This window comes from Zonotrichia leucophrys, chromosome 2 (assembly GCF_028769735.1).
Source record: "Zonotrichia leucophrys gambelii isolate GWCS_2022_RI chromosome 2, RI_Zleu_2.0, whole genome shotgun sequence".
NCBI classification, from domain to species: domain Eukaryota; kingdom Metazoa; phylum Chordata; class Aves; order Passeriformes; family Passerellidae; genus Zonotrichia; species Zonotrichia leucophrys.
This window is the reverse complement of record NC_088171.1, coordinates 108,003,028-108,025,531: the sequence shown is the minus strand read 5'-3', so window position 1 is coordinate 108,025,531 and position 22,504 is coordinate 108,003,028. Positions and strand designations below refer to the sequence as shown.

Here is a 22,504-nt window from a genome sequence, read left to right as displayed (position 1 = left end):
TCAGCTCTGGTGCCTGGAACAGCTCCCCCCTCTTCTGCACTGATCTGGAAGTCGGAAGAGTTGTTCCCCTCACATATTCTCCCTTCTCTGTTTTCCAGCTACAACCTACTCCTATGAAGTAACTTTTTTCCCCTTCTTAACTCTGTTACCCCAGAAGTGCTGTCACTTCACTGATGGTCTCAGCCTTGGGCAGTGGTGGGTCTGTCCTGGAGTCAGCTGACACCAGCCCTGTCACACATGGGGGAAGTTTCTAGCAGCTTCTCAGAGAAGCCATCCCTGTAGCCTGCCTCCCCCTGCCCCCAGATATTGTCATGCAAGCCCCTCACATTCCCCTCTTCAGATGTGGAGTAGCAGTCTCTAGCAATGAAAGCACTGCATGAATGTATTTGTGGAAGTTGATGATCTGTCCCAAGTTACTTGTTAAGTGTTCTTACATTTCATTCCGAAGATGGAAGGGTAGGAAATTATGATACCATCTGGAAAAGATGACTTTAGTAAAGCTTAAAGAAAGTCCTGGAGAATGGGTTATTTAAAGCATCTTTGAGAAAGTCACCTTTGTTCAACAGGTTACAATGAGACAGAGACCGAAAGAAGGTGGCTTGCACTGGATTAATGAGTGAGATAAATTCCTTGCAGAATTCAAACATAGGATGAAGGATGATTGCTTCCTATTAAAGGAACAATATGCTGTGAGCTGTGGTTTCCTTAGTAGGAATTTACCATGTAACACTCTCACAAAAAAGGCAGTGAACTATGCTGTGTCCTTTGAGAAAAGAGCAAGAAGAAAAGCACATGAAATAAACTATATTGGTTATGAGCAAAAGTTTCCCAAAAATAAAGAAAAACCTTCCTGTGAAACCTAATTACTGAGAGAAAGTAAGCCAAATCCTGGAGAGCATGGTTTATATACAGTTGAGCTGAGCCGAGCCAAGGGAAATTAGCAGGAATCCTGTGAGATGTGTTAGGATTTTATGATCCTGAGGCTCCATCATGGCATTCACTTGCTTTTTTTTTTTTACAGCATTTTGCAGCAGTGGGGCCTGAGGGCAGGAGAAATGGCTGTGGGTATGCGACAGAAGGGAAATGCCGCTGGCTAGAGAATTTTCTGCCATTACCCACGTTTCCAGAATTGCTCCAAGCCTAGTTCCCAGGCTGAGCTGACACAGCTTTTCCAGATCTCTTTCTCTTTGAACAGTCCAACATTAGAGGCATGTTAGCTTTCCCAGGCTACTCTTCCATTTAGTGTGTGAAGTTGTACACTTTAGTGTTTGGAAAGCTTGATCATGCTGTAATGAAGATGCAGAGTTTTATTGCCCATGCATACTGCTGACTCCCAAATCCATCTCATATCCCAATCTTAATGAAGAGTTTCAAATTCATGAGGATATTCCCAGAATGAAGAGCACAATTCTAAACAATGACATGGCTAGGAGAAGGGTTAAGAGAACGAGATGTGCAGCTTTATCTACCCTGCTTGATCTTATGTTTAACAGCACCACTTGATGGTCAACTCCATCAAATACTGCCAGCAGATTTACCTACATTAGCACAGTTAGACTAAAATTTTGTATCTAAAAGAAGATGACCCACCAGAGCAATCACTGTTGTCTCAGTGAAATATCTTCATCTAAAAACCCAGCTGTGAGAATATTTTTTTATATAAAATAGGCAATAATAGGTTAAGCACCCTGGTTGTGCCCTCTGAAAAATTGTCTTTTGTTTTCTATGTACCTCAGCTTCTAGCTAAAGGGAGGTGTGTGATAAGCAGTGAAATTTCTTGCAAATCTTAGGCTGGTCAGCATGTGTCCTATATCCAGTATAGAATACTTGACCTCATTTTCCTTAGACTGACGCTGTAATAATACCTTGTGGAGGTGTAAAAGCATGGGACACTACTTGGCCATATGTGAACAATTACACAACAACCAAACACTTGGAACAAATGTTCACATGAGATTTTGGACAATGTTTTAATCTCTAGTTCTTTCACTGTCTCTTAAATACTATGTTTGTCAGTCTGCCTAGTATTTATTCTACTTTTCACCTTCATTTGTCCCAGAATTTCTCAGGAATTTTTTTTTTTCCTGGCACATATGAATACCATAATGTCATAATTTGCTCAGTGTTTGATCCAAGCTATCAGAATGGGTTCAGGATATGTCCATTGGTCTTAATAAGCAATGCAAACATTCAACACAATGCTGATACTGATGAAGAAAAAAAACATTCTGTTTTATTTCATTCAGTTCTCCTTTATCTTCAGGACAGCTGCCATCTCACTGTATTTCTGCTTTTTATTCCAGGTATTTTAGGGTGCAAGAGGAACCAGAGCATTGGAATTACATATTTACTGGTATGGGGTCTTATTTCAACAGACTGTGAATTACTTTGGAGGTACCCCCAGTTTCATTAATCAGCTTGTTTCTCTGTCGATTTATATAGACAACTTGTCAACAGATGTTGAATTAGTGCAGAACTCTGTACTGTCAAGCATGGTGTTGGGAATAAGGGAATTTTGTTTGTCTCACATTCAGGGGATGTCTAGAGACCAAAGGGCAACATATAGAATTTACTTCTCTGACATTTTTTAGTCATGTGAAAGATAGTAAATTGGTCTAAAAGAGGTTTTTGTAAGGTTTTTTTTCAGTCTTCGTAATATCTAAGAGCAGTCAGTTGTAGCTGAGAAATCCAGACGCCACAGTGAGGATGGAGATGATCAGCAGTATCCCTTAGTGAAAATTGGAAGACAAGAACATCACCTTCAAGATTTTTATGGATGCTTTTAAAGCATTTAAATGACACAGTTAAGGGTTTTTCTCAACTCATTTTGTGTGGCCACTTTGATACCAAAAACTGAAAGACCAAAGAAACTGTCTCCCAGCTTAGCACTCTGGTACAATAGGCTATTCTCTTCCAGGAGGCACCATAATCAAGTATTATTTGGTGGAACAAAGATGAATGTTTCCTCTTCTCTAGAATAAGACAAACTAGAAATTACAATATTACACAGCTTTGACAAACATATTGCGGAAGGTCTGAAAGAACAGGCTTCTTTTTTTTTTTTTTCAGAGGAACTTCCTCTACAAACCACATTTCAACAGAAACCCTTCTGACCCTAATTAAGGACCTCATTAATCCATTTGTGCCCTGTGATTCTGTGGAGGACATTCAAACCTCATTTTTTAGTGAGATGAGACCATTTTGGGGAAGTGTGACCTCCTGATTTTTAGATGGGCTATCCAGGAAGACAGCACAGGACAACTCACACAGGATGGGATCACGGGAAACCCGCAGTCCCACCTGCAGCACATGAGTGGGTCTGCCATGGGGTCAAGCCAGGATGCTCAGGGGTCTGTTCAGTCTTGTCTTGAAAAGGCTCTATGCATGGAGCCTGTAAAACTGGATATACCTCCTCTAAGACATAAACGCATCATATAACAGCGTGAATACTTACATAAACCTGTTCACCCAGAGCTAGGGCAGAGGGAGTAAGAGAAGGGGAGCTAGTCTCCACCTTTCCATTCACACCTGTTAATGGAATTCCTCACCAGTCACTCAAACACAGAATTAATTCACTTTTTTTTTTTTAGAAATAAATTTTTCAGGATATCCTAAGGCATTTTGTAGCCCTGCAGCACTTGACAGACTAGTATCTGCTATTTGAAGAACATTTTGGAATTGGAGTAAGATAATGTACCGACCTTTAGAAAAAAAAAAAAAAATTGCTGCTACTGTTTACTTTTGGCTGTCTTCTGAGAACAGGAGCCCATTAGGATAAAAAAGCTTCACAGTCAACTCATTGAAGTGTTTAAGTCAAGTTTTTGGAGACTGCTTAAAAACAAAACTTTGTAACAGCTGAAGAACCACAGATATTTTGAATTGCCTAATATTTTTGAATGAGCACACAGCTTGGTTAGAAAGGCTTTGATAATTACCCCAGCATACCAGTTACTGAGCAAGTGAATTTTATACCAAGTTGCTAGTAGTTTTTTTAAAGAACAAAGCAAATGCCCTATAGCAATGCTTGGTAGAGGCAAATTTTAGCCTCCTAACTGAGGAAAGGGGAATATTTTAGGTGGTGTATTTCTAGCTAATTAGCTGAAAATGAAAAAAGCTCAAGGAAATAAAATGAAACTACTTGCTGAATAGTTTGTACCCTGGAGCAAAAGACACCTTCATAATGATAAAACGTTTTTAATCACCAAAGGCTTGTTTAATGGGCTCTATATTTATATATAACACGCTGAAACTATGCCAGTGTGGCCTGTCCTAGAAGTCAGTGCAGCAAATGATAACAGCACTTGGAATGAATTTGGCTAATCTAAAAATGTCTCTGAAGGTCTATCCCTTCCCCTTTGGAAAAAGATCAAGCCAAACAGGCCCTACTACATGAGCCAGGGCCTTTATATTAAATTTTTCTTCAAACATAAGAATCTCAAATTCTGACTCCTTGAAATGTGTGTATCTGTGTAGATGGCTGTGCTAGCTTTGCACATTTTTTTTTGAAAAAAAATTTTTCAATTTTTGAAAAATGAAAAGTGGAAACCTAGGCTGGGTGGAAATTTCAGCAAGTGAGGGAGGTTTCTTAACACATTACAGCAATGATATATATGGTTTCTGCCCCATGGTTTGAGCACCCACAAATTTAGGGGCCATACACAGTGCACAGTCCATGGAGAAGCAGCTCTGAGTGTGGGTTATTGCGACCTACCTACCTACCCTCCACACCATACTCTCCTCAATGGCTGTTCCGGAAAATCTACACAGGAAGTGAGTAAAGAGCATAAGTTGGTCTTATTGCAGAGTAAAGGAGGTTTTATTTCAGCAAATTGACATCTAATTTTTGGCAGGTTGCAGTCTTGATTCACAACCTGTTACCTTTCTTCTCTAAGTGCACTGACCGCTCCTGTTCCTGTGAGAAGGCATCACCACCTGGCTGCTGCCTCACTGCTTTCAGAGGATGCTGCTGCTTCTTTAACTCTTGAGCTACTTGTCTACCAGAATTCATGGGAAACATGCAGAAACCTGCCAAGAACAGAGTTTCTGATGTAGGCGCTGGCTCCACACCAGCCCTGCTGCCACAGACAGACTGCCGCCACCCTTTTGTAATTTGCTTCTTTTTTGCTACATGTCAGCCTTCAGAAGGTGCTGATTACAATTATGTAGTTGATGAGCTTCCTAATCCAGTGTCTAATTTCACCTGCATGTTGAATTTTTAATCTTTAATCCGGTAAAGATTTTTATATCAATAGCTGGACTATACCCTCTGCACCAGGACAATCTGTGTGGAACACGTATTATCAAAACTAAGTGCACTAGTCTGGAGTTCTTTGTGGTTTGGGGGTTTTCTTGTTTTGTTGGTTTTTTTTGACTAAGTTGTAAAACAAGACTTGGCTTTATCCCAAAGCAATTAATTTATTCCATTAACTGAAGAAAAATAAAAATAAAGACATCAGATCTATTCAGTGTTATATATAAGTTTATTTAGTTGATGGATACAGCCTGAGTAGATCAATCTGAAGAAATATGTTTGCTGCATGTACATACTGAGTGAAATTAAGTCTACAACACCCAGAAGGTTAATCTGTATGTCCTTACTAGAAGCTCCAGTGACCTTCATTACAACCTTCTGAGTGTATTACATCAGGAAACTAAAATTCAGTTGGCATGCTGTTTTTCTCTAAAATCTCACTGGCCATCAGGGACTAATATATCCATAATATAAATATGAGGTTGCATTTTTTGTTGTTAAGGCATGTGGTTAACATGGGATCACATCCCTGCCAGGTTATCTAAAAGGGGAAATATGCTCAACTCTCCTGAAATAGCAAAAAAATGCCATATTTTACTTCACACTCTCCTTCTTCCCCTTTTACTTCTACTAGGCAGCCAGACAAGCTATGGGTGTGAGGGATGGTCACTACTCACTAGAACTTTAAAATGGATCATTGACTGGGTTTAAGGTAAAAATCTTCTCTCCCTAGGCTTTCTCTGAGCTGCTAGCTCCTATACTGAACTGTGACTAGGGAGACCCTTAAGTGAGATAAACCAGAGAAAATGTATAGCACCACGGTGAGGTAATATGTATTCACACAGCCCAAAATAAGCAGAGGCAGGACAGTTTAGCACCTGGATTGAAAATCCAAGGGAACGCTCCTGCACACAGGTCTTGGCTGCCTACGGCTGTTACAGATCCTGGAGCACTTTTCAACGAACATCTAAGCTTTGGACAGGGTAATTACGCTCTCTGCCGAGTTAAGCCCCCTTGGAAATCTGTGCAGCGCCCAGCTCTCCACCCTCTGCTCTGAAACACTGGATTTCGGCTGGTGGGGCTGCTCAGCTTCCTGCCGAAGGCTGGTTGGGAAGAGATCCCTGCGTGTGTCTCAACAGTGCATGAGATGATTTGAAATCTGTTGGCGTAAAAGATGTTGCAAAAACATGAATAGTTACATTACTGTTACTCCAGGAGAGGCCTGGATGCCGTAAGTGAGCAATGGGGCCGTGAATCAGGAAGCATTTTAGAAGTATCTGTCCGCTGGGGCAGTTCTAGGAACACAGTCCTGCAGCGAAATGCCCAAAGGAGACAGATACAGAAGTTGTTTGAACGCGGCTTTGGAAAGTCAGAACTCCTCCGTGCTTGCCTCACCTTAGCAAGGGCTAAGAGCTATTTCTTCAAGGACTACCCTGAAGAAAAGTAAGCAAAGCGATATTCCCGTTAAAGAGAGATAATGCCATTTATCTACATGGTTGGTCTATTGTCACAATAAGCAGATAAGGTTTGCAAGGCACACGTGAAGCTCCAATAAGCACTAATTAAACATTTTTCTCTGTCATCCTATTTCCCATAGACGGTAATAAAGTTTCTACACTACCTGTTTTAGTAGCTAATTAAAGCTATGAGTTGCCTCTACCTGGCAGCTTGGACATATTTATTCGCTAGCACGGGGAGAGCTACCGCTGGATCTGCAGCAGCAAACAAAACCTTTGAGCAAAGCGCTTCCTCTGCGGGCGGCGGGGCGGGAGCGCGATGCCGCGGGCGGACACGGGGGTGGCCGGGGGGACTCACCTGCCCCGCGGGGACCCGCCTGCTGCGCCCGGGGGTGTCCCTGCCCGGCGGGGCCCCTCCCCAGCCCGCCCGGCCCCAAAGTTTGGCCGGCAAAGTTTGTGTGTGTGGGCGCCGCGGCGGCGGCAGCGCCTCCCGGGAGCGGCGGGAGCGGCGGGCAGGTGAGGAGAGGAGAGGTGAGGTGAGGGGCGGCCGCCAGGCACCCACCCGGGACGGGCGGGAGGGAAGGGGGGCGAGTCTGCGGCCGGGTCTCTCCCGCGGCCCCGGCAGCGCCCAGCCCCAGCACCACCCAGCCCCGGGCTCCGGGACGCGGAGCGGCGGGGCCGGAGGCGGCGGCGGGGCCGAACCGGTGCCTTCAGCGCGGAGCGGCCCTGCGGAATGAGGGGCAGCCCCGGCGTGTCCCTGGCGAGAGGTTCAGCACCGGGAGCGGCCCCCAGGCGCTGCGGGGTCCCCAGAAGTTGAGGGGATGGCAGAGCCCCCGCCGCGGCTCCGCGCACCGAGCAACTTTTCTGCTGACTCCCGACAGCCACACACACCCCCCTCCTTCGTCACACAGCGGGAATCGGGAATTCGTGGCACGTCTCCAAAATAAAAAAATGGACTGGTGTTTTGCCTGTGCGTTTTCTAGCAGTAGAGTGAATGACTGGGGGTAGGCTGCGAGTCTTGTTGGCATGCTGATAGACCCTCGGTTCACTGCAGTCCGTGTAAACAAGACCATGTCATTTCAACAGTTCAAAAAAGGGAAGATCTGGCTTTGACACAGTGCTTTTGCTGATGTTCCTTGCCCTGACAGTGGGAAGAAATCCCACCAATAATCCTGTTAGAAGACTGAGAGCCATCAAGTTGCTGTCTTGAGCAGTGTTTTTGTTTAACTTCCCAAAATCCAGGTGACTTCCATGGGACTGCTCGCTGACTTCCAGGAGTGCTACAGACAGGTAAGAGCTAAGCATGCCGAACTTGCCTTTTTCTGCTGAGGTCCTCAGTCCTGACTGGCAAATGTTACTGAGAATAATAATGATTTTTCCTTTTTGAAGCAAGATGTCCAGCAGCTGTAGGATGAAACCCTTGAAACGGAATATCCTGGTGAACTGGTGAAGTTCCAGACCTGATGCTTTCCATGTCTTCTCTGCTGTCTGTAAGTAACCAAAACTTTCCATGATGCTGATGTGTCAACCTGCATACACATGGCTAGGTCAGCTTGGCATTTATCTGTTCTTAACACAAGCATAACTTTTCTTTGTCTGAAGCTGCAGCTTTAAATTAATCTGCAGGTGTCTGAGGCAAGTTGCTATGTGCACTAAACTTATATGGTCTGAAGTTTAGCAGGATTTATGGTGGAGCAGCAGGACCAGGTAAATGGTGTGCGTGCTCTCAGAAGCAGACTCTAACTTATGCCCCTTGTTTCATTAAAATGGATTTTTTTTCCTTTGGAAATATATCAAAAGGATAATGAGGAACTAGTGATGTTAATAGATTAAAATGGCAAAATCAAATGCAAACCATATTTTCTTTGCCATGTTATTAATTTTGTATAGTATGTTGTGTGCTATGAAGTACATTTAAAACAAAATGTAATTGCTATAACAACATTGTGGTCCGCTATATAACAAGGGAGAGTGAGGTTGAAAAATGTTAAATATGTACAAGTTGACTGGGTGGGAAGTTACTTTGGTGATGTTGATGTTTGGAATTTCCTGACTGCTATTAAAAAATACAGCTTAAAATTTTGAAATTTTAAAGGGGCTTTATTGTTTCATAATTGGCAGCGGGTGATTAAGAATGCTCACTTTGATGAAAACAGGTCTCTCCTTTGAAGAGAAATCCCTATATGTTTCATAAAAAAATATTTCATTATTTGTGTCTTATGGAGCTCTTACAGAATTCTCTTAACTTGATTTGCAGTGTTGGTAGGTAGTAATCTTCTGTTATTGCCAGTAATAAAAGTTGTGCAGGCCAGATGGTGTCTTCAATTATACTTTTACACGGACTTCTTATAAGTAGCTCTTCAGATGAAGAAGTTGCTGAGATGTCAGCAGGACTGATGTAACAGTGGGCCCATATGCTGTCTCTATACCCCTATTAAATTCCTATGGACAGGAAAATCTCCCTTATGGGAATTTTGGTTTGGTTTGGGCTTTGTTGTCTGCTTTTGTTTTGTTTATCTGGGGGGTGTTTGGTGAGAGGTTGGTTGGCTCAGTGTTCAGTTAAGTTCCGAGCTTAACTTGCTTGGAGATAGGAAATGGCAAGTACTGTATGTTTATTTCTAGCAACCTGTGTAATAAACCAGAACAAAAAGTAGTACTGCCCGATATGAGGAACTGTGCAAGCATTGTTCGGAGCTGGAACTCTGCCGTGTGCCAGTCGTTGTGAAGCCAGAAAGTTGAGATGTGGGCAGTGGAAAGGTGATCCTGGAGGATCATCTGCGTGTGAAGTAGGACATGAGCTAACAGATGAGAAGTGAGGGAGGAGGGGGAGCGTTGAAGTGAGAAGATATCCTTGCTTCCTTCTACTGAGTGAGCTGATAGTCTGGGCCAGTGTCCAGCAGAACATTCCTCACTGCAAGATTTTCTTGCCATGATAATTCCAGTGGAGGTATCTGAAAATGTAGTGCTTCTTGAGGTAAGGATGGAGGCAAGAAAATGAAAAACACCGAAAAAAACCCAAAACTGTGCAGTTGCAGTAGCTTTCTGTGTTCTTTTTCTCATTTTGTTTTCATTAATTCAGTTGTGTCTAAGGAGATACTGAGTGGGTGGGAATTTGTAGTATCCCACAGTAATATGAATGTTTTGACCATTATAAAGATTGTCTGGGTTTTTTCATCTGAATTTTGCTGGTTAGCCCTGCATTTTGATATTCTTTATTTCCAAGTGAAGGAAAAAAAGCTGAAATTAAAAGGAAAGGTTTCTAAATAGGCAGCAACCTAATGTTTTGCATTGATTTTGGAACTAGATGATGGTGAGGGTTACGGTGGCAAGGAAATCTAAAGTCAGCCAAACCTACTGACCAGATGCCATTGGTTTTTTGGTCTAGAATAGGAAGGAGCCAGGAATGGTACCTGAATGCTGAGGTGCCTCTCCTCAGCTGCAGGTATATTTGATTGAAAGGAAGAAAAATTGGATGATGTGCTGAAAGGAGGAATCATGCCAAAAGCAGGAGGTACACTCTTCCCCATTTTTGGGTGACTGTGTTATTTCAATTGTCCTTGTTGGCTCTGTACAGGAATGTACCTATTTGATCCCAAAACACAATGGGGAAAATGCAAGGCTTTTATACCAGTAGAATGAGGATTCTTGAAATTCTTAATATTTGACAAATGTTAAACAATTTGGAGTCAGAAGTGAATGATTATAGACCTGTAAAATTTCTACATTTTTGCTGTGTTTGTCATTTAAGGCACATAGTGTTATTGTCTTCCAGATTTACTGCTTCTTCATGATGGATAAGGATGTGTAGTAGTGTCTCTCCAGTATTCAAAAGAACTTGAAATTTTGGGGTGCATAGGTTGAGCTCAAACAGTGGGGACATTGGGGTCCATAAATCCCAAAGAAATGGGGGTAAATGTTGGGCAAAAGCAAAAATCTAGTTCAGCATAGGTGGAAGGCACAGAGCAATTTCTCAGGCCACATTAGTTCCCTCATAGCAAAAACCATCCAGCGAGGATGGTCAAGGTAAAACCCAGGGAAGCCATGTCGCACAGAACTAGAAGCAAAAAAAGGGGATTCACAGCTTAAGCAGGGATGCTGAACCTGTGTCTGGATATGGTTGATCTCTTTTGAAAATACTAGGGTGGAAAGTAACAGCTTCTTGGCTTTTCACAGCCACGAGGAAGCATTTATCTTGATTAAGGAATATTTGCAGGTATTTCCTCTAGCCCAGGTTGCCTGAGAGTGTAATCCATGACCATTGCTTTTTAATACAAAAGGAGCAAATTTGTCAGTGTTGTGCAGCCATTTTTCAAGTTCTTCTAGAAGACCCACAGATGCAGACTTTTTTAAATGTCACTGTAATTTTTTCATATGGGGGTTACAAATCACTGTGTTAAATAAATTAAACTACTCATTCAAGCTGAAAAGCCTTTAAAATCTTATAAGGTAGCAGAATAGTTGGGTTTGATGTATTTAGAGTCTAACCTGAGTTAAATCAGTAGTCTTAATTTAATGTTACTCTTGTTTAATACTTAGTCAACATGTAAATGAAGAACAGAGTTTCATATAAATTAAATTTAAATAAATTAAACTAATTGCAAGCAGTGAGTAAACTCTTGATACAAAGATAATTACAGTGACTGTGATGGTGGAGTGAATCTGCCTTAGGGTGTGTTTGGTAGTTCAAAACGAAAAAAAAGAAAAACACCTTGAACTGCTGTTCCCTTTTACAGACTTCTTTCCACTCAAAACCAAAACTAACCTAGTAGAAAACATCTGTTTTCTTATTAACAGATTAAATAGCTTAAAAAAATGAGCTTAAAAGTGCTCCTTATTTCACTGTGCATTTTCATCATCACGTTTTAGGGCTTGTAGGTGGTGCTGCATACAACCACAATGGTGTTTGGGCAAGGTCAGCTCTATACCCTATGCTGTCATGGGTCATGGATGTGTGTGATATCAGCTACTGCTAAAGGAAAAACCACTGGCACCATTCCTTGGGTAAATTCTTTGTGGGGTGTAATTTGGTTAAACTTGGTCAGAAAGTGCTCATGGTGATGGCAAGAGCTGGGCAAACAGCGAGAATGAGAGCAAGGGGCCGGAGAGAGCAGCAGTGCCAGCCTACAAGTGTCAGAAATGTTCATGGAGATGTGGTATGAGATACTTTCCTTTCAGCATCGTCCATGTGGCCTGAGAAAGCTTTGCTTGCCCACTCAAGAATGCTGTTTTTCAGAAAGAAGGGCTGAATATATGGGAGCTTTGTGTAGTCTGAGATAGAAGAAAGCAGCATTACAGAAGTGGGCTTATTTGGAAGCATGCACTTGTCATTGTGTGTGTCTGGATTGCTCACCTTTTTATTATGAGAGAAACTTGCAAATCCCAAACAGCAAGAAACGGATTCCTGCTTTCTAGTACCTATAATTTAAGTAATTTATTTCAAAGATATATTCAGACCCTCATATCTTTTTATTTGCTGCTTTTTTTCCTCCTAATCCAGATGCTGTCAATGTCTTGTTACATGAACAACACAGCTTTTGTTTGTGGGAAACAGAAGAGGTTTGTATTCGTCAGTTCTATGACTAGTGGTTCTTGAAGCATTGCTTGTGCTGGGAAGCTTCTGTCTCATCAGCAGAGTGACTTCTAAAGACATGCAAACAGTGCATTTGCTGCAGCACTGAAGTTAGGTGCAAAGCCCTAAGTAGTTTTGTAGCATAGATAAAGAGCACTGCAAGTCTGAGAGTGCTAAGAGCACTGTAAGGAAAAAAAGGTGCAAGTGATAACAGCTAATGAGGACCTGGGTGAAAGGAGGCTCCACTACCCACACCTATATAAAAAGCATTTCACAGCATTCCCCAAGCATTTTCTTGGTTTTTGCCCTATTTTCACTGCTTGCTTCCAATCCTATGCATCATCACAATAGCTGCAAACAAGTACTGTAAACAGCATATAAGAAATTCCCTCTCTGTAGAATCAAAGTAGAAAGAGCAAGGTTAAGAATAAAGCCTCTGTCACCTTTCTTTCATGTGCATGGTTTGAACCAGTTGCTTCATGACCCTTAGAAAAAAACTTCAGACAGAACACTTACATTCTATTAATGTCTAGCTATCTGTCTTCTACAGAACAATTACACATAAAATGATTAAAATTTAAACTGTGGCTTACATTTTCTGCAGGCAAGTTTGTGCTTAAGAGATGTGTATAGTTTAATAGCATGGAATTGGAAAAAGCATATGAAAAGTCCTGAACGGTTTTGTTGTTCTTGAAATCTTTTTCATCTTTCTAACATAGTTCCTTTGTTCATTCAACAGCTGTTTCTAATGGGAGTTCCTGCTAAGCTTTATGTGTACTGTATTTTTAGAAACTCAGCAATTATAGATGTAACAGTGCTGAGTTATTAAAAAATACAAACTTGTGGAACATGGAGTACTTGTATGATTTAGAATAACTAAGTGGCTGCATTTTCTTTTCTGTGTATTTAACAGATTTATGTTTCAAATATCTTTCAGTTGGCTGTATTCCTTTAAAAGCTCAAGTTTTTCCTAGAATTCTGTGTGTTAGTTCATCAGACACTTCTGTCGTATGTAATGCCAACAGTGTCCATTATGTTGAATTTTAAGGCATTTTCTTTTGCTGTGCAGACCAGTTTCAACAACAGCTCTTCAGCTTCTAATAATGCACTTTCAATTGAGCACATTCTTATTCAGGTTAAGGAGGTGTCCTCTAGTGATCCATGTTCTGATTTTATAAAATGAATTTTATGACCCCTTTGTGGCACATGCAGGGTATCAGGTAAATCACTTTCTCTGGGCCCACTGCTGTTCAATAAAGAAATCTTTCTGATAAGTTTTTACAGTTGAGCTCATTTCCATTAAACTTTGCGGCAAGAATTGAGTTCCTGACAAGTCCCTCTCCATATTGCAAAACAGAGCTGAATAAAAAGATGAACCATTAATTAATTTTTTGCTCTTTTACTGATACCATCTTATGCTGACATTTCCTAATCCTGCAAAACTCAAAACTTGGGTTCATATTTGAGGGTGGATATCGTTGTATGACTCCTCGTTGCACAGGCTGAACCGATGCTGGGGCTTTGTGAGCTGAGTGGTTGTGTTTGGGGTCACCAATCCTTAAGGACACATGATGGATTGCGCAGTCCAGAAGCAGAGATGCTGGGTTGCCCATCACAGGGGGCTGGCAGCCTCCTGGAGTGTGACCCAGCCACCTGGAAGGCTCCAGCTGCTTGCTGCAGCTCCCCAGCTGTGGTGGTTGGTGGGCAGAGTGGGGCATTGGTGTGACACTCAGTGACCTCGTTTGGGTCATCACCTCCCTCTGTTGTGACAGCAGGTGATGTTTGCTCTGCTGGAGGTGAAAGGGTCTTTTCAGCCACTTTGAGAAATGCATCTGCTTGGAACTCATCTGGGGGTAGAAAGAACATTGAGACTGTGAGCAGAAATATCAGCATTGAAAGCAATAGCTTGTAAGGGTTCCAGCTTGTTTATAGTACGCTGTTAACACAGTCTCTGGTGAAGAATAAAAGTGTAACACGAGAACAACCTACCTCTCTTGTTATTCCAGGTTGGTGTCTCTGGGGAAAATGTCTCTGCAAGAAGATGCAGGCGTGCTGAAGACTTCAGAAAAGTGAGCAATGAGTCCTTCTGAACGCTGAAGAGAAGCCCCCTTGTAGGGTCATGAACCTAAGACAAGTCTTCGTGTCTGTACTGCTGTTTGGAGTAGCTGGTCTACTCCTCTTCATGTACCTGCAAGCTTGGATTGAAGAACACCATACAGGTACACTAGGCTTTCTCTCTTGTTGTTTTGGTTTTTTTTTAGCATAGTTGCATCTGTTATTTTAAGATGACCATAAAACCTGTTGAGGACAATTGGGGGTGTAGTCCCCATTCCGCCCCCCCTCCTTTGGAAGTAAAATGGCATTGAAAATAGACTTGTTTCAATTGCTACACTTCATTAAGGAATTTCTTCAGTCACATGAAAAGATATCCCCAGCTACCTAATTGTATTGTATCAGCTTCATTTGCAAAAGCAAGTGTTTCAAAAGCATTTTGCATGTCCAATTTAGAAACTATTCTCCATGATTATTTGTTGTGGGTTTTGTACATTACAATTTTTGTAGTAAAGTAATTTTTGGAGAAAAACTGCTGTGTTTTGTAGACAAAAGTGGTCTACTGAGCAGCAGTGCTCACGGAATCATCCTTTCCCTTTCTTTTTTGTTATTATTGTATGAGACTGGGCTTAGAAGTATTTTTATATATAGCATCAGAGTCATCTAGCAACTTCAGGTAAATCTGTGTTAGCACTGGCTCAGGATTACACTTCTGAATTATAATTCTGTTGTTTCCAGTTTGTGATGTTTTGGGTTGAACCCCAGCTTAATCTAGATTCTCTTATGGACTAAACTAAACGAGGTCATTTACCTCGACCCCTGCTGGAAGCTCAGTAACCTTCCACAAAATGTCAGTAAGGTCCTCCACGGTTTTGCTCTGTAGGTCCACTTCTTATTGAGGGCATATCTTTGATTTTACTTGTATACTTGTATTGGAGGGCGTTAGGGTTTTGTTTTCAAGGTTTGGGTTTGATGGGGTTTTTTTTGGATTGGTATATATGCTTGGGGGGGGGGGTTTGTCAGGGGTTTTTTGTTTGTTTCTAACTTGTTGACTCTTGACTTTCAGATTCTCTAGTCTCTCTCACTCAGCTTCCATTTCCTCTGTAAAACTCCTATTTTATAGTATGTTGATACCATTGTGAAGAAATATATCTGTAAAAGCACATTAGTCTCTGGCTTTATTGATTTGTACTGTTCCATGAGCTGCTAGGCTCCAGTATGTTTTAGAGAGCAGTGTTGAGGGGGAAATATAGTACATCATTTCTGCAGTTGTTTGACAATGACCTTGAGGTTTTTTTCAACTAAGTGCAATGATCACAGCATTAATTCTGGCTTGTTAATTTTTTTGGGCTGTCTCAAAGTATTCACAAACTTGTATTAATAAAACTGTTGTGAGAGGTAATACAGGCTCCCTTTGGAAAGGTTCCATTGTAATCAGTTGTTGACAGAAAGGTGTTGGCAGAAACTGAGCATGAAGCAGAGGGGGGTCTTCCTTGAAAATCTCTACTTTTGTCAGGAATGTTAAGGGTAGATATCCTTGCTTTCAGCATAGTTCATGAATGTAGATGATGACTGTAGATTACTGATTTATTTACTTGCTGACATTCTTCACATTCCTTGCATCTTTTCTTGTGCTGTAATTAACCTTTCTTTCCTTGCAGTGCTCCATGTTGCGGTTTCTCAGTGCAGTTTTTTTTACTCCTTTCTTTTGTATGTATCTCTCTACTATTAAAAAGAAACAGGAAAATAAAATAAAGGTAGAACTAGGACAGACTCTGTTCTTTTGGCCAACCAGTTGCTTTCTTTGGGGTTTTCTTTGATATATTGCTATAATCTTCTTCAGGAGAGAGGTTTCTCCTTGCACACATAAGTCATTTCCATGTGGAAACATTTCTCTAATAAAATGGAAGCTATCAGAGGATAACAGAATGGTTAGTGAGCTTAAAGTGTGACTGCAGTTTTGAGTGCCCTTCTATCTCACTGGACTGCTGTTGTGACAGCACTTCATCAAGATCCAAAAAAAAAGAATTTTGGCATTCTCTACAGTAGCAGTAGAGAATGTATATGGTCATGCACATTGGCAAAAGCATGGAAAAAACTCATTCTTTGGTGTCTGCTCTTGCTTCTTCTTCCAATTTAACATTTAGAGAGCCATTCTTTTTTATTTCAAACACCTGTATCTCTCCTAAACCTTCTGCGGCACAATTCTCTAATGCTCCTCTCCTGTATGCTGCTTTAGAGTTGATATGAAATAGAACATATTTGCATATTCACAATATACATTAGTTTAGTTATGGGCATTTTGCAATTTTTTTTCCCTCTTCCACTCTGTTTTCATATTGCCACATGTTGTTCACTGTGGCTTTTTTGGGGATGAGCTGTATCTGGAGAATCCTAAACTGACAAGTATCTTTGCAAGGATTTTATGTGTTCCTTTAATCCTCTCACTAGCTGCACAGCTGTAAGACAGCTAGTTTTAATCTGCAAGTGGCTGAGCATGTGAGGTGAAGTTCTGTTAGGAAATGGAAAGTGCGCCTCGTCTCCTCAATTGCCTTGCTCAGAGCCTGTAGAGACAAGTGTTTGTTGTAGGCAGAACTATTTTTATCTTCCACAGTGCCCTGCTCAAGACCTACAGCATTCATGTTTGCATTTGGTTGCTGAAGGGGTGGAAAGTTGGATGTGTTTGAGTTAAGGGAAGTATCTGTTTTGCACCTGTGAAATGCTGCTCCTCACCACCCCATTCTTCTGAATATCCGGAGCCTTTATAAATCACAATCTCTGGAAAAGACAGTGAATTTTACTCTTTTGTGGTTTGTAGTGTTCATGCTTATTTCTCAGGCTCTCCTAACTGTGGTGTGAATTATTCCCAGATGAAGATTTTTTAGGGGGCAACTGGAAAATGATATGGTAGTTTTCAATTCCCTTATTAACCTTTGGCTTGCTGATTTAAAGTTGGACTGTTTTCTTTCACACTTGCCATTGTTATTGCCCCTTTTTCTAGCTATTCATAATTTTTCGCTCTAGATCCAATGCCAGTTTCTATTCATAGCTTGCTTTCTCTCTTTTTGGGTCTCTTATTTGTACTTCCTGTTCACATCACTGAGATTTCAACTGTGATTTCATTCCCATGTTTGTCTTATTTTGCTCTAGACTGATCTTATCCAAGCATGTTTTTCTCTGATCTATTTTTACTAACTTCCCTCATTACTCAAATGTATCCAGCCCAGGAACACCTCTAATTTTTCATCCTGTCCGTCTACTCCATATGCACCTGCAGGCTCAGCAGCTGGATGCACTTCTCAGCACAGCCATGTCTTCTGCTCCCTCCCACTGTGCTTGGACTCTTCAGCTTATTTCTAGTCATGTTTATCATCCCTATACCTTAAAAAAGGGAAAATCTTTCATTGAAAGATGTCTAAGAAACAGCTGCTAGCTAGGTGGTGGTCCTCTCTGATGGCTTCTCAGATACATTAGCAGACTGAGAGAACAGGGGAGTTTCTTGGTTTGGCTCTGGGCGTGGAGTGTATAAGGACAGGATGATACATCTTTACTTCTGTTGGGTGGCTTCTGTTCAGCTCAGTGGAGTAATTGGGAACAGACTTGTCAGTATTCCAGTGTGAGCATAAATATGTACAGACTACATCTGGATGAAAATTTAATTGACAGCATTGATAATGTGGTATATATGGAGCACTTTATGTTCTCCATATATAAATATATTCATTGTATATAAATTCACATACATGAATGAAGCTTAAGGTGAATTCAGCTGGATCCTGCAGCTTTACTTGACAGTTCTCCACACAGTCTTGCATTAAGCAGTGCAAGCATCAAATATTGTGGCATTGATTAAGAAGCAATAACTATTTGTTACATGCTTAGAAATTTCCAGCACTGTTGATCTTATTCAGATGAAGCAAACTGCTGGGGGTCATGGCTGATGTTGAGTTCTGTACCATGAATTTCCTGAATTAGGGGGTTGTGGGGTGTAAAGGACACTTGCAATTTAATCCTGAAATATTAGAGACATGAATTGGAGTTTTAAGATAGGGGTTCTAATTTTTTACTTTAAAACTCTTCCTTTTTATGTGGATTGATGTGATTTAATGTCACTGATTACTTCAAAATAATCTGAGAATATTTTTGAGGTTAGAACTGTATGCTGGGTTAGTTGTTTGGGTTTTTGCCATGTCTTGTTTTTTCCCTTCTCTCAAAGTTTGTGTAATTAATTTTTTTTTTTTTGTGTTGTGTGCCTAGTAAATCCATGATTATGAAGGACTACTTTAGAATAGTGTAGTTTTACCACTAATTAAAAGGCTGCACCACCCTCCCATAGATTTCTGGCTCCCAAGGGTGAAAAAGTCTGCATCTCTTTCACAGCAGTTCTGTATCTCACCTTAAGGATAACAAGATTTTTCCATGTGCTTTCCCTTCCCTTTGCAGAGTATCAGTTCTGTAGCATCAGTGATTGCCCAGGCATCCTTCTGCAGTCAGTGTGCTTTCGTGCAATTTGTGCATCTACCTCCTGAAAAGCTTCACTACACAGACCTTATACCCATTCCTCAGGCCACAGGTGTTCCTTTTGTAAAGAAAAAAAAATCAGATGAAAATCACATTTTAAAAAAAGTTTGAGCCTTCATGCAGTTCTTTGCATGAGCTTTCACAATTTAATCTGCTATTGTTGTAGCCATCTGGGTTGTATCCTTTATACATATTCCCTGGCATACACAGGTGGGCTTTTTTTTCCCCACCTTGCCAGATTTTGTAATCCAAGGGGGTCTTTTGGGTCCTTTGGTAATCTGGTGAGATATTTTGAGTGCCTTTCTTCCTTATCTTGATACTCTAAGTAGCAATTGAATATATGTGTACACATGAAAATATTTACTCTTTGGTTTTTTGTGGGTTGATTTTTATTTAAACTTTGTCTAAGCAAAGAAACATTGATGTGGCTTAAAGAACCATTCATATGTGATGAATTGCAAAGGCACCTGTTTCATGGAGGTCAAAGTTTTTCTAGACAATCATCATAAAATACATTAAAGTAATATATTTGTGGAAAAGAGGTTTGTAGATAAAGGTGAAAAGAACACTGCTCAGCAATGGTTATTAATTATGAATAATTTAATTCTTCTAGTAAGATTGAAATATTTCTGCTGTCAAGGTCTTGAGCAGTTTATGGGAGTCTTCCTAAGTCTGATGGAACATCACTGGTATGGCAAAAAAATCTTCAGGTTTACAATGCCCAGTCACTAATGAGGCTGTTCTAATGAGTCTGGGTGTACTTAGGTTTTACCCTTCTGGCTGTAATATGCTGTGTTTTGTGTGTGAAATATTTCTGTTTGTTTTTTTTTTTTATTTTTTTAATCTGCCGCATTATTGGACTGAAACATTATTGGACTGAAGCACAAAAGAAGGAAGATTCAGTAGGATCATGCTGCTTGGTGAACTATTACACAGGTATTGAAATCCTAGAAATGCTACAAAATTTTATTAGGGAAATTTCTGTATTATAACATAGAATGGTTTTCCTTTCTTCACCCCCGTCTTTCAGTAGAGGGAAGCTGTAGGGAGAGAACAGTTGCCTTTGCAGGAAAAAAGCTACTAAGCAACAGGTCGAAATGGATACTTTCTTAAACCATAATTGTCTGAAAACACAAGTAAAAGTTGAAGATGTTTCCTGAGCTTCTGACTGTAGAGTCACACCCAGTCTTCTGCAGTTAAAAACCCCAGAAGCTTTAAAGAAAAAAAAAGTTAAAATTTCATATTTTTTACCACTTAAGGCTGTATTTATCTATTTCTGAGGATATTCTTCCCAAGTCTGCTGTTCAGCAGCCATTTCACTCATTTTTTCATTCAGCCATTTTCATCTTGCATTTCATTCATTTTACTTATATCATTCCTATAGCTAAATCCCATTTAATTTTATAAATGCTTCTGCTTTAGAAGAAATTCCAGCTTCCACTTTCTGGTGGAAGCAAACTAAATGAGATGAGGTTTTGGAGCTCCTCGTAGCTATATATTCAATTTCATGTTTGAGTGGTAGCTGATGACATTTCATGTATTACTGTGTGTAAGCTTTGAACAGCCCACACAACCTTGTTCATACCTAGACCACAGAGATCTAGTTCTAGAAAGGTGCAGCACATACCTTACTTATACTAAGGACACCTGAATATACTCTTTCTTTCCTGTTTTCAAACAGAACTTTAAGAAGAGGATCCTGTAGCTTTCTTGTATCTATGGGCATGTAACCAAATTCACTTCAAAATCTGAATTGTAGTTACTCCTGGAGGGCTTTTTGGCTTGATTAGTGAAACACTTATAAATTGGGGTATTCTCCTTCCTGGGAAGGCTGAGTAACAGTAATGCTGTTTTCAGAATGCTCTTTTGAATTGGTTAGAAAATATGTAACAGGTGCTCTTCATGCTATTTTCCAGTTAGTCAGACCCTCAGAGCAAAATATCTGGCTGATATTTCGAAATGTGATTTTACAGAGTCCTTAGCAGTCATTCTTTCTTTTTAAGTAGCTATGCTTTTTCTTTTTTTAACATGATATATGAGTTTTTGGTTTGTTTTCCAACTTCTTTTAAATTTTCTGACAGATGTGCTGCTGTTCAGTGAAGTGGTTAGTTTTCAGTTATTGTCCACCATTGTTACTGCATTTAATAACATTTAGTTCATGGCACTTCTTCAGTTCTAAAGTGTCTTTTCCTTAAAAGCTTGTCATTCAGGCAGTACAGCCCTGCAGTCTTGTCTCTTCTGGCCAAGGGCTGTATGATGCAGTACCATTTAAGACACACATACAGTCTTACAGAGCAAGAAGGGTGGAGAGGTATTTTTCACCTTGTAAATCACCATTTAGATGTAACTGTAGAAAAAAATTGAGATCACAGATTCATTAAGTTTGGGAAAGACCTATAAGATCATCAAGTTTGACCTTTGACTAATATCAGCTAAACCACTGCATTTAGTGCCATGTCCAGTCTTTCCTGAACACCTCCAAGATGACTTCACCACCTCCCTGGGCAGTCAGTTCCAATTCTAAAATACCCTTTCCATGAATAAATTCTTCCTGATGTCCAGCCTGAATGCCCCTGGTGCAGCTTGTGGCCGTGTTCTCTGTCACTAGTTGCCTGGGTGAAGAAATGTGCTACACCCTCCTTTCAGGGAGTTGTAGAGAGTGATTAGGTCTCCCCCAAGCCTCCTTTTCTCCAGGATAAACAAACCCAACTCCCTCAGCTGCTCCTCATATGACTATCTAGGAACTATGATGAAAAGATGAATGTTTTTCTTTTCCTGGCTTGTTCCATTTTCCTTACATGCAGTGCACATTTTCAGAGGAGTGAGTGGTTGCTGCTGGAGTATATTTAAGGCTGCTTACCTCTGTGTCTGATGCTGAACTGCTTTGATATGTCACTTGATTGCAAACAGACCTGTTAAAACATGTGATGTGGTCCCTGCAAAATTCCAAGGAAAAGCTTTGGTTTCTTACTGGAATTAAATTAGAAATTCTAATGTTTGTTTTAAGGGTGAGTATATACATATAGGTATGCATGGGTATATATTTATTTAAAGTCTCCCCTTTCTTTTCTTTTTTTTTTTTTTTTTTTTTTTTTTTTTTTTTTGTGGGTATAGAGACTCCTGCTAGGAGAAATGTTTTAGATGGAAACCTATCTCCTAACCACAGTCAGCTGCTGGGGTACATGGAGATGAGTTTATATGGAAGAATTTTTTTAGTATTCACACTCTAGAGCCTTCGTTTCTGTCTCTTTCACTTTACTCATTTGGTCTTACTGTAAACAGGTTATTGCTATTAATTTGGGATATTTCTGGATCATCTTGCAATGTGTGAAACAAGCATTTAAAGATCAGGAAGCTGAGAGGTTTCAAATAAAGGGAGCCATTTTAGTGTACAAGGGGTTAATGTCTGACAGATGATGTGTATGATTTAGCTAGAAAAAAACATGATTTGTGTCAAGGAGGAAAAGGTTCAAGGAAGAAGAGAAGTGCCTTTAACGTCTTCTTATTTTTTTTTTAATGTGGAAGAAACTGGGTTTATTTTTGGTTCTTTTTTATTTTTAAAGGTAATCATTATTTCACATCAGCATGAATATTGGCTGGGCTTTTAAGTTTGGGTCCCTACTTCTTCAGACAAGTGTCTTACTTCTATTTTTT

The 22,504-nt window shown here is 40.4% G+C and overlaps 1 protein-coding gene across 3 annotated transcripts in view; it reads left to right on the top strand.

Annotated features, from left to right (window-relative positions):
* Positions 1–7,123: 7,123 nt before the first annotated feature.
* The window catches only part of CHST9 (carbohydrate sulfotransferase 9), an 86,813-nt gene continuing 71,432 nt past the window's right edge, over positions 7,124–22,504 (top strand). The window contains exons 1-5 of one of the 3 annotated variants that reach the window (XM_064703494.1): positions 7,124–7,224; positions 7,951–7,998; positions 8,102–8,198; positions 12,206–12,264; positions 14,284–14,496. In XM_064703494.1, the coding sequence (XP_064559564.1) occupies positions 14,397–14,496 (100 nt within the window). In that variant the 5' untranslated portion in view covers positions 7,124–7,224; positions 7,951–7,998; positions 8,102–8,198; positions 12,206–12,264; positions 14,284–14,396. Of the gene's footprint in view, positions 7,225–7,858; positions 7,999–8,097; positions 8,199–12,205; positions 12,265–14,283; positions 14,497–22,504 lie in introns of those variants that run through there. The other 2 variants (XM_064703492.1, XM_064703493.1) reach the window with 2 other exon arrangements.